Source organism: Salvia splendens, chromosome 13, assembly GCF_004379255.2.
Source record: "Salvia splendens isolate huo1 chromosome 13, SspV2, whole genome shotgun sequence".
In the NCBI taxonomy this organism is placed as follows: domain Eukaryota; kingdom Viridiplantae; phylum Streptophyta; class Magnoliopsida; order Lamiales; family Lamiaceae; genus Salvia; species Salvia splendens.
The window spans coordinates 32290373-32303318 of NC_056044.1; the positions used below are offsets into that span (position 1 = coordinate 32290373).

At 36.3% G+C, this 12946-nt stretch overlaps 2 protein-coding genes across 2 annotated transcripts; both read left to right on the forward strand.

The window, feature by feature from the left end:
* Positions 1-2705: 2705 nt before the first annotated feature.
* Positions 2706-6684, forward strand: LOC121760912 (glucan endo-1,3-beta-glucosidase-like; the record flags this gene model as incomplete). Its single annotated transcript, XM_042156503.1, has 4 exons — positions 2706-3421; positions 4112-4547; positions 6070-6343; positions 6435-6684. Coding segments are annotated over 4 exons (1455 nt in total), but the record flags the coding sequence as incomplete, so codon positions are not given.
* Positions 6685-11302: 4618 nt separating this feature from the next.
* LOC121761181 lies at positions 11303-12270 on the forward strand. The gene has a single exon (XM_042156787.1). It carries the CDS (start codon positions 11391-11393, stop codon positions 12039-12041), a length of 651 nt encoding a protein of 216 aa, XP_042012721.1. The 5' UTR covers positions 11303-11390; the 3' UTR covers positions 12042-12270.
* Positions 12271-12946: the final 676 nt, after the last annotated feature.

The following is a 12946-nucleotide window of genomic DNA, read 5'->3' on the forward strand; positions in this document are numbered from 1 at the left end:
CCGCTGGGCGATCCGGGCGCTGCAATAGCGCCGAGCGGACGCCCAGCGCACCGCCCAGCGCCACGAAACCGCCCAGCGCTGCGCGATTTCTCTCTCCAATCGTCCGCTGGGCGGCTGCAATAGACCGCCCAGCGCCGGCGCTCGGCTGAGCGGTCGCTGGGCGCCTATTGTGGATGGTCTTAACATAGTAATGTATGCCCAACAATGTTGACCACATTCAATCTAGTTTCTTTGTCATAATTCAACCTGACATTTCCTTAGTAGACTCGACACGTTACTTCATCCAATGTTGACGTTTCAAATTTTTGCTCTGTTCCAAAATAAAAATAGGTCTTCCTTTGTCACCTCGTGTTGTTAATAATTGGCTAAATCGTCGAACAAATATTAAATTTAATTCATTTGTGATTATTTCTAATTTATTGTCGGATTATATTATAATTTTGATATATAGTTTTTCAATTATTTTCATAATCTCAGACTAAAAAATAAATAATTTTATTTAAATCAGAACTATAACAAGTCATATTATAGACCTAATATATCACTCTAACTTTTATACTACTGTCATAAAACGAAATTCACCCAAACAATCTTCACTATCCAATTGATTGCATAAATCAAAACTTCACATTATTTAAATGAAAATACAATCTGGAAAGTGATTATTAACTCAACAACTGCTGCATATGTCGGGATTCGTGTAACGTTCAGCTAGCTCCACGATGCAGATCTAAATAGAGAATCAATGCTTCACTTTTTTTTATTTTTTATACTACAACAATAATTTACTAATTATAATACTCCCTCCGATTCCTTGTTAATAGAACTATTTCTTTTTGGTACGGAATTTAAGAATAATGAGTTAAATTGATCGTGAAAAAAAATAAAAGACATGAAGAGAGAATAAAGTAAAAAGAATAATTATTTTTTTGCTAAAAATAGAAGTGACTCAATTAACTTGGAACTTCCTAAAATAGAAAAATGACTCTATTAACATGGAACGAGGGGAGTATTAAATATATAGTGTAATACTCCCTCCGTCCCACAAAAGATATTACATTTATGAGATGTCACGAGATTTTAGATGATTTTGTTTTGTGTATTAAATGAAGAGAGAAAATATAATTTTTATATTAATGTGATTTTGAACTTTTTTCAAAAATGAAAATGTAAATCTTTTATGAGACAAACTAAAAATGAAAGTGTGACATCTATTATGGGACGGAGGAGTATTTACAACGATGTGTGTTCGGTTTACAAGATTATATTCCATGATTAAATATTTTCATGCAATTGAATCTAATAACTTAATCCTAGATAGATAATCATGTGATAATTAGCCATATTCAATTCCAACATAATACTAAATAATCTCACAATCTAATCCTAAATTATATATCTTTTATCCAGCAAACTAAACATCATTTTAGTACTATTAAATTATCTCATCCACAATGTGAGTTTGCTTCTGGCACGGTTCTAATAAATTAGTTAAGCTTTAGTATGATAAAATGTTAGTCCAATTTTAACTCACTTCATCTTAACAAAAGTGTTGTTTTTTTTTTAATATTTTCAATATGTTCACCTCTTATTTCATTTTATTGTAAAATGATAAGTAAGTCTTATAATCAACCTACTCATTCTATTCCTGTTTTATTACAGAATTAATTATATATATAAATGAGATTTATATTCGTCTATATTTTCAATTATAATTTGTTAATGTTTCATTAAATTTTGGGTTCCATTTATAACAATAAGATATGTGAGACTTGAAATAAACAACAAAGCAATGTGAGAAAATCCAAAAGCATGACTAAAGCATCCCATAGAAAATTATATTCTTGAAAATAGCATGACGTGTATAATGAGCAAGCTCATTATTACAATTACACATTTCCGTTGAGACAACACTCATCTCTAAATCTATCAATATTTTTACTTTTCCACCAAATATATACGCGTTTCTTATCCCAAATAATAAATCCATCTTCATCCCAATTTTACCACGCGTTTCTCACCTCACTTTCTACACGTAATTCACCTCTTCACTTCCAATTCCTCGTTTCACTATTTTCCCCATTCATAGACATTTTATGTAGAATATTTATCATCAAATTTGTAAACTTTTTAAATAATGATCTTCTATACTAATTTTGAAATTTATATACTCTACAAATTATTCCATTGCCTCCATTAATTATTTCATATACAGGGAGTACTATTTTCAGTGGACTCTCATTTCACCATTTTCGTCCAAGTTCCCATCAATTATTCTATTTCAATTTCACTTTTTTAAAAAATTGACATTCACATCCTACTAATTCAATTATAAAAGTATTTTGTTTCCCATTTCATTAATAAATTTAAATAACTTCTTAAAACACGACACTAGTCAAATACTAGTACTCCCAAGTATAATTTTACTACCAATAAAAATTTCTAACTCAATACTATAAATCTGAATTCAATAAAAGAAACTATTTGATTTAGTACAATATATTGTCTATAACATAAATTTGATTAAAGTCCATTAATATATCATGTACTCCTAAAAAGTAAGTTATCAAATTATTTTAACAACAAAATCTTGATAACTTTTAAATTTAGTAGGGGTATATAAAATTAAAACTAAAAATAAATGAAAAACATGAATTCAACCATAAATAACCTTTCATCCAAATCCAATTCATTAAAAAAAATCCCAAAATTCCAAATCCAAATCACTAAAAAAAAGTCCAACAATCCCAATTCCCTTACATAAAAGTTCAAACCCCTTCCCAAATCCTCCATTTCTCTCCACACAAACAATGGCCCCTCCTCTCCTCCTCCTCCTCCTCCTGTTCCTCCCCTTCCTCCTCTCCTCCGCCTCCGCCATCGGCGTCAACTACGGCACCCTCGGCGACAACCTCCCCTCCCCCACCCAAGTCGCCCACTTCCTCCAACACTCCACCTCCATCGACCGCATCAAAATCTTCGACACCAACCCCGACATCCTCCGCGCCTTCGCCGGCACCGGCATCCTCGTCGCCGTCACCGTCCCCAACGGCGAGATCCCCGCCCTCACCGACCCCTCCTACGCCCGCTCCTACGTCGCCTCCCACATCGCCCCCTTCCACCCCAAAACCACCATCAACTACATCCTCGTCGGCACCGAGGTCCTCCACTGGGGCCCCCAGCCCCTCGTCGACAACCTCGTCGCCGCCATGAGGTCCCTCCACTCCGCCCTCCTGCAGGCTAACCTCACATCTATTAAGGTCACCACGGCCCATTCGCTCGGTATCCTCGAGTCGTCTGAGCCGCCCAGCCTCGCCCGGTTCAGGCCGGGCTGGGATAAGGGCGTGCTCGCCCCGCTACTGCAATTCCACCGCGAGACGAAAACGCCCTTCATGGTTAACCCTTACCCTTATTTCGGATACAGGTAAATATTCGTGTGTGCGTTTATTGGCCCAGTGGTTAATGTCTGAAGCCAAAGATGTCGAGTTTCAACTCACTGGCACATTTTTGGTATCTTTGGAAACAGAGATGTAAATAAATAAATGAATTTTTGCCGTTATTTTGTAAAAAATTTACTAAAGGTTTTTCTGCCATTTTTCGGTATATTATGGCAAGTAGAAAAGAAATGATTGTTTTGTATCGATTTAATTATTATAATTAAGTTGGTGTTAAATGTTAGGAATTGGAAATTGATTGTTGGTCTATGTTTTTGGGTATATAATAGCCAAATGGATTTTTCGATGTAGTAGTTTAAAAAAATTTCTAATGGCTTTAATTTGGCTTGGTTTAATTACAATTTTTAATTATTTAATTATGAAAATTAAGTTAGTAATATTAATTATTAGTATGAGTTAGGAATTGATTTTGATTTGAGCTTTTGGGTTATATAGTAACAATATGGACTTTTCAATGTATAAGATACAAATTCTAATGAATTTGGTATTTTACTGCGAAATGTCAAGGAAGCGATTTTTTATACTGTATGTTGGTTGTGAAATACTATGAAATAATCTCTCTAGCGGTGTAATTTTAAGATATAGATATTACTAGTAACAAATTAGAAATTGATTTTCATAATTGAAGTGACTAAAGTATAAATTCTGGCTTTTTGCAGTCCCAAAAATGCCGATTTCGCGCTTTTCCGGCCAAACAAGGGCGTTTTCGACAAGTACACGAAGCGTACGTACGGGAACATGTTCGATATGCTGATGGACGCGGTGTACGTGTCGATGATGAAGCTCGGGTACAAGGACGTGGAGATCGCGGTGGGCGAGACGGGGTGGTCTTCGGATGGGGAGCCGTTCGAGAAGCCGAGGTGCTCGGTGGAGAACGCGAAGGCGTACAATGGGGAGCTTGTGAGGAAGTACAATGCCGGTAGGGGAACGCCGCTGATGCCGAGGAAGAAGTTCGATGTTTACTTGTTTGCGTTGTTTAACGAGAACCAGAAGACCGGGCCGGCTTCCGAGAAGAATTTCGGGCTTTTTCGAGGTGATTTCGAGCAGGTTTATGATGCTGGGGTTCTCCGGGCTGACGCTTCTGCACCTGTTAAGGTAATGTTTTAAGCTTTTTTTTCTTAAGAAATTTTGAATGTTAGTTGGATTTGTGCTTTTAATTAATGGTAATGATATGTTTTACTTGTTAGTTAGTATGTTTAGCTTGGTATAGTAATGAAAACGACTTCAGTTTGATGGATTAGATAACACTTAATTTTATGAATAATGTGTTTTTCGCTTGAAATAGTAGTGAAAAAAAAAGACTTAGTTTGATGTATTAGGTAAGACTTAGTTTTAGAAATAATGTGTCAATTTAATCTCGAGTATTACTAAAAGGGCATAAGGAAGTGTGAATTGCAACTATATAAAAGGATATTGTGATGAGATTTAAATCTGATTAGATGATTCATGGAGTAGTTATTTATGGTCGTTTGATTGTGACAATTTGGTTTTATTTTTCTAATAATACTTAAAGAACTAAAAGGCCTCATGTAACTCGTTTATAGTAAAAATGATTTTTTAAGAACTATGCTTTCGCTTTATATGTGTGGCGAATTAGTTTAAGTACTTGAATTTGACTTAAGGGTCTTCTAAATTAGAGATAATGATAAAATAATTTTTTAGTACTATATGAAATTAAAAGAGTAATGAAGATGGGTAGCATGTGAGGTGTCGATTGTCTGTTTTCTTTAACTTTGAAATTTGAATCTTGTCCTTATTTTTTTGCCCATTATTATTAAGCTTTAATTGTTTCTCTTTCACCTTTTCGAATCTCGAATTCCCATCCGCCATCTGTCTTGCTGCATATGATTTTTTATTCTAGATTTATTTCTTGTTCCCTCTTTTTAATTATTTAATCATCAATTTCTCCTTGGAGTCCTAGGAAATAATATAGAAATATGGTTAATTATATAGTATATAATATACTATGTACTTGATTGATATTTTCTACATCTTCTAGTTTTACGCATCATACAAATTGTTGTAGTAGTAATACAGAGCTCATAAATTTCAGAAGCTTATAAGATGTGATTTTCAAATAGCTTATAAGTTATGAATGTGTTTGGATAATTGAACTTATAAGCAAGATAAAAAATTGTTAAGTTGTGGGAAAAAACTAAAAATTATAAAGAGAGAAATGGAAGAAGGGTAATATTAGAATGACAAACTATGGTAGAGTTATTTTGGTAAGAAGATTGTTGTTTATGAAAAATGAAAATGAGTTGGAGCTGAAGGACTTGTTTTTTTGAAGGATTATAAGTTGTTGAAGCTTATTTTATAAATTGTTTAGGAATAGAAGTTGTTCAAAAGCTTATTTTGTCAAGTGCCATCTAAACTCACAATACGAATCCGCGTGAAATTAATGCATTAGTGTCTAGCTTTGTTGCGTCCGTGTTCTTATTGTGTTGATATGTTATGTTCATGTTTTTAATATTTTAATGTTATCTTTTTTATGGATCCGCTCCTTGCAAAATTATGTTCTGAATTCGCTACTTCCTTTTACTTTGTAAACCGTCAATGTTATGCGTTATCTTGTTTGCCAAAACTGACAAAGCTGCGGTTTTATGAAAACAATCAGCCTGCTCCAAAAACGCCACCCGGGACCCAAGGCGGTAAGAAGTGGTGCGTGCCAAAGCCAGAGGCGAGCGATGCTGCCTTGCAAGCAAACATAGACTACGTGTGCAGCCAGGGAATCGACTGCAGCCCTATTCAGGCAGGCGGCGGTTGCTTCGACCCAAACAACGTTAGGGCTCATGCCTCTTTCATCATGAACTCCTACTATCAGAAGGAAGGCCGTCACGACTTCAACTGCGATTTCTCCGACTCGGCTGTCATCACCACTACTGATCCTAGTATGCTTCTTCCCCTCTTCTCTTACCTTAATCCAATTTTTACTGCTGTTTTCATTTTCTAAAAATAATTTGTTTGTTTTGTTTGTTGTAGGTAATGGTCCTTGCAAATACCTTTCCTGATTCCAAGGGGAGGAAGTTTTTCTCTTACATATTGAGGGGAAAATAACATTTATTTGTTGATTTTAGGGCCTCTATTAATCTTGTAATTTATGCTTCTTCCTCTACCCCTCACCCCTTGAAAAAAAAAACAAAAATGTATGATGGGAGGAAATTATTATGTAGAAATTATGGTATGGAGCAGTTACATTATCATCTATTAATTGATTTATGATTCCATGAAAGTACATTTCAGCATTATAAAGTGCAAAGTCCAGTTTAAGAAATTTTGATAGTTAATAGCATTGTGCAATTTAGAGCATCCGCAGCGGTGGCGAAAGACGCCACCGCCGTCCGCGCCGTTGGCAAGGCGCAGGACCGCCGCCGCTGCAGCCGCGCCGCTGGCACGGCGCTGCTCGATGTATCGAGCACGTCCGTGCCAGCGGACGCACACGTGGCGCGCTCCCATTCGTCAACGGCATAGCCGTTGTGTTTAAACTTTTTTTATTTTTATTTTTTAAAAATCGGTATTTAATTATAAATAATGCTAAAAAATAAAAAAAAAAATATTTTCCAAATCCCAAAAATATGGCCGTTTTTTTCCCGTTTTTTCTGAATTTTTTTGATTTTTTTTTATTTTTTTTTTCCCCAAAATCATCTATAAATACACACATTCATCATCCATTTATCACATCAAATCATCTCTCATTCATCTCTCATTCATAATTCTCATACAAACTATCAACACATTCATCCCCCACTCAAAATCTCAAATGGATTTCACCCATATTATGGCGGAAGCGGAACGCGAAGAACAAGAATACTACGAACAACATCGTGCCGCTTACGAAGCATATGTCACGGCGAATACCCCTGCTCCTCCTCCTCAACGAACCAGATCAAATCGACGGTACATCCATCGTGACCGGGAGGGAGCCCACGAAAGGCTCGTTGCCGACTACTTTGCCGACCAGCCGCGGTTTCCGGCAGATTACTTCAGGCGCCGTTTTCGCATGTCAAAGCGCTTGTTCATGCGAATTGTCAACACATTGTCCGCACGTGTTGAATACTTTCAAACAGGTGTAGATGCAGCCGGCCGGCAAAGTATCACGGCGTTGCAAAAGTGTACGTGTGCCATCCGACAACTCGCTACTGGGCAAACGGCCGACATGTTCGACGAGTATTTGCATATCGGTGAGTCCACTGGAATCCTATGTTTAAAGAATTTTTGCGAGGGCGTTCGTTCTGCTTTTGGGGATGAATTCCTTCGAGCACCCACCACTGATGATTGCCAACGGTTGCTTCGTCTTCACGAATCAGTCCATGGCTTTCCCGGAATGCTTGGCAGCATTGACTGCATGCATTGGAGGTGGAAGAATTGTCCGACTGCTTGGAGGGGGCAACACTTGAGCGGTCACAAAGGCGGCGGCCCAACGCTTATCCTTGAGGCGGTCGCCGACTACCGCCTATGGATTTGGCATGCATATTTCGGCGTTGCTGGATCCAACAACGACTTGAATGTGCTATATTCGTCACCACTCTTCAATGATGTGATGAATGGTGTAGCACCGGCGATCGACTTCACCATCAACGGAAATATATACCGCATGGGTTACTATCTCGCCGATGGTATCTACCCAAGGTGGTCGACGTTCGTGAAGACGCTCCACAACCCGCACGACCCGAGACGGGTTCTTTTTGCGCAGCGTCAAGAGTCAGCGCGGAAAGATGTCGAAAGAGCCTTCGGGGTCCTTCAAGCTCGATTCAACATTGTGAAGGCCCCGGCTCGGCTGTGGTACGTGAATAATATCGCCGACATCATGTTCACGTGTATTATATTACACAACATGATTATAGCCGACGAAGGGCCGAGGGCGGCTAGCTTCTACGACGAGGACGAAGCCGGAAGCTCAACAGCGAGGTCTCCCCTACGCCGAGGCGAGCATACGACTGTTGGCCAGAGGATCGAGACAAGACACACAATGCGCGATACTCGAATCCACAATCAACTACAAGAAGACCTAATCAACCACATGTGGGCGAAATTCGGCAACGAGTAGTGTCATTTTTAATTTTTAGGATTTTAATTATGTAATTTTTAATTTTTAGGATTTTAATTATGCAATGTTTAATTTTATTTGTCATTTGTAATATTTATTGTGGGTTTTAAATGAATTTTAATATTATGGAAATGTTTTTGTGTAATTGAATTTTATATTAATTGTGCTCGTCCTTGCGGAAGAGCACAGTTGTGGGTGTTGTGCTCTTGCCAGAGAGCAGGCATGAATAGTACCGCCCGGGCCCACAACCGTGCCGCTGGCAAGAGCACGGTTGTGGATGCTCTTAAACCTTTTCTTGTCATTATTTTGGCATTTGATATTCAATTACTAAATTACAGGTATAGTTGTAAAAATCTTCGGAAAATATATGTTTATAATGTCGTGCATGTTGAGTATGGAGTTTGAAAAGAAGTTAATTGATCCCCGACAATGGCGATCCAACTCCGCTAGGGCTCGGGAGTGTGTGGAGTTTCAGAGGCGAAACTTTGGGTTGTCATACAATAAGAAATTATCTTGTTAGGATGGTTAGGTTTCATTATTTTTGTCTATACATGTCTACTCTTTTATTATGTCTTGTATTCGAAAATTAAAAATATCTGGTTTGACATCGCTCTTAGATGTAGATATACATCATATCGAACAAAGTTCGAGTCATTATAGTCCTTTGATATTTTAAAAATTAATATGGATCATACTATAAAATGAATAAATATAAAAGTATTATTGATCAGTTAATAAAATTGCTACTGATTTTTTTAAAAAGTAACTGGATTTGAATTATATTAACTGCTAATTTTGATTCATTAATGATGATAAAGGCATGGAGCCTTCAATGTTTGGTATATACCCGAATTTTAAGCAATAGAATGACTTATAATAAAAGTAAAATTAAAAATAAAAGTACTATATTTTATGTGAACTCTATGAATTGATTACAGGCTAGCTGATTTTAATATATATTGTGTTACTAAGAATTGGGCCAGCAATCATGTCCAAGGAAAATAAAGCTGTAAAGGAGAAGAAAAGAGAGAATAATTAATTAATAACAAAAACTTTAAATGTTTATTGCTATTTGCTAATGCTCTTATCATCTTATGTACTATAATTGTATATATAAGTTAGATAAATAGTAGGTCCAACTAATTAACCGTTGAATATTTATTTCTTAAGATTGTGAGTAATCCATATTGGCTGAGCAATTAGAGGTGACATAGAATCCATTATAGTATGGGTTTCAATTTAATTCAGTCAAATTCTATTATCTGATCCACCCAAACTTTCCTAATCCATGTTATAATCGAATCAAAATTAGTGACAGTTAATGATTACCTATCCACTAGTGACATATTAACATATCCACTAAGCCATATTATTCAATTAATTGATGTATTAAGGTACCCACTTGTTGACATATAAGAACTTTTCCAGCATACAATTTTTTTATATATAAATAATTGGGTTAAATGAGGGAAATAAATGGGCCCAATACTAATTTAGATTTTAGCTATTTTCAATGGTAACCTTAAATCTTCGGATTCCAATTAAACCACCAGGTTAGAAAGTTTACATTTTCTTTAATATGTTTAAAAGTCCTTTATAACTAGAATAATACCCCATTATGAATTTGGAATCAAAATAGAAAACTCTTAGCAATTTATTACTCCTCTGTAATGATACACAATGTTACAAAGAAAATATTTTATATTAAAAAAATTAAAAACATGTTAGTAGATGATAGAAATAAATAGGAGAACTTAATCAAAAAATTGTGAGCTTGGACAAGTTGCAATTGTTGCCTAGAGATACTTAAAAATCAGATCCAACTTAGAAATTACCCTAGTCTTTATCATTGTGCATAGATAATTACAAGATTCTAACCTATAAGTGAATAATTCATTTAAACAAAGAGGTTTCCTTAATTGGGCGTGAGAGTGTGGTCCTATTTCTCTATAATTGTGTCCAAAATACTCCAATATCATTCTTATTGTAATTATTATTTACTATAGAGGGGTGCACTAAATTCCTAAAAAAATGTTAGTAATATGTATATTTTGTAAGTCAAGTTTATATGAGTAGTTCTTATTCGACAACAATAATAATTCCCTTAGTCAATTAGGGCATACCTAGGCGACTTAAGTAGACGTCTCGGATTATTTTCTATCATACGAATAATAAAAGGGAAATTTATTATCAATTTTATTTATGATGTGTCACTTTTATTAGAAAGGAGTAATTAATTGCCACTTTTTATGTGTCTACACATAAATCATACTACGTGTATATTTGAAAAAAATATGAAGAGTGCTACTCCATTGTTACACATGGATTCTTATACACTATACAGTAGTGGACTACTTATTTGAAAAAAAAAAATCTAAACGTTGAATTACCAGCAATATAATACTACTTGTAGAAGTAGTACTACATCATTATAGGCAAATTTCGTCAATTCGTGCAAGAATCAAAACATTATCAACAACCGATATTAACTAACATAATTAGCTTTGATCGTTACAATTCATTAAATCAATCTTAATATTCCAATAATAAAATTGATTTATATTCTTCGTCGTATTATCAAACGTAATTATATTATGATTACAATCGTAGTGAGTATTCGAAATAGGACACACATATATCGTATATATAATGTGATATTAGTACTATGTATAATAACCAATTCTTTCCAACATTTTCCCATATTAGTAAATATAGCAACTTATTCCAAAAACAATTTCCGCCGTTATATGTATAAAACAAAGTAGTTATTAAAAAAATCATAAATGAAAGTTAAATCGTCAGCACAATTTATTCCCCCAAAATCACAACCTTCCAATCCTCACCACCCTCTCTCTCACTCCCCACCGCCACTCTCCTCCGCCGCCGCCGCCATGGAATCAAAATCAAAGAAAAAATCCAAGAAGCCGAAGCACCAGCACCCCAACGACCAAACCACCTCCAAATCCGAATTCTCCTTCAGGCCCTCCTCCGACGTGAAAGGCCTCCGCTTCGGCGGCCAATTCATCGTCAAATCCTTCACCGTCCGCCGCGCCCGCCCCCTCGAGCTCCTCCGCCTCCTCTCCCTCCCCCCCACGCGCCGCGACCTCCCCTCCGCCGCCGCCTACCTCCCCACCAACTTCACCATCCTCGCCCACCACGCCTGGCACACGCTCACGCTCGGCCTCGGCACCAAAAAATCCAAGGTCGTCGTCTTCGTCTTCGACTCCGAGGCCTCGCGCGTCGCCGCCGAGCGCCTCTGGCCGGCCGAGATCCCGCTCGGGGAGGTCAATCGCAAGCTGATCCGGAGGCTCTCCGGCTGCGAGATGGCGCGATTCAAGTTTAGGAAGGGCTGCATCACTTTCTACGTTTATGCTGTGAGAAAAATTGGGGATTTAGGGTTTGTGTGTGCGGAGGATTTGAAATGCGTGCTGCAGTCGGTGGTGGCGCTCAAGGATTTTATTGATCACACGGCGATGCTCGCCTTGCCGGAGCAGAGGAGTATTGACCACGCGCCGCCGGTCGCCGTCGCCGTCGCGCATTGAGATTTTAGGAATTTTTCTGTTTACCATTTTTTTAATTCGGGAATTTTCTTCATTTGACGATTTATATTTTTTTTCGGTGGAATTTTTGTAAAAAAAATTACATACGGAGTATATTTTAAATTTATTTTTATTTGCTGATTTTTTTTAGAGAAATGGTCGTTAATCGTTTAGCTTTGTTAAGAGAAGCTGTGGTCAGACCTTTCCTTAATAAAATTATTGCTCCAGTAAATAGCATCTCAATCTTTTTATCTATTCTAATAAATTCTTAATTTGTGTATTCTACGATTAAACAGTTAGACAGCGTTACTGAAAAGATGAAAGAAAAAAAATGTCATTTTCACACCCATCCTAGCCTAGGGATAATATCCAATCAAGAAAACGTTTCTTTCTTTATTTTATAATCAATATTTGCATACATGATTTAATATTTTTTTAACTTTTTGTGAGTTTCCTATTGTTTTATCGTGTCCGTTAAGTTTTTTACAATAAATATCATATAAATATTTGTATTTGTTTATAAATTGATTTTGTTATTTTTGTTACTATTAACTTCTTTTTGCATTGCTCCTATCTAAATTTTGGTTTTGAGAATGTTTTTATCTATATATATTTAAAAATGTGGTTATGGTTACCATTTACCATTGGCAATATAATCACATTACGATTTTATGAATAAATGTATAAAATAATATGCATAAATTGAATCGGTGCATGGATATTGTCACATGAATGTAAATATGTACTAGCAATATACATTGGTTGGTAAATGGAGAAATAAAAAGCATTACTCCATTAAATAAGGAAGTGTATTTAATGTGTATGTTGGTAAAGTGATGGGGAAAAGAGTTAGCATCCATAAAAAAAAGGATTTGCTAATTGACTAGTTTTCAAACATCAATTGCAAT

What these genes read in the sequence shown, in the direction of transcription:
- LOC121761181 (XM_042156787.1), top strand. Translation starts at nt 11,391, where the DNA reads ATGGAATCAAAATCAAAGAAAAAATCCAAGAAGCCGAAGCACCAGCAC.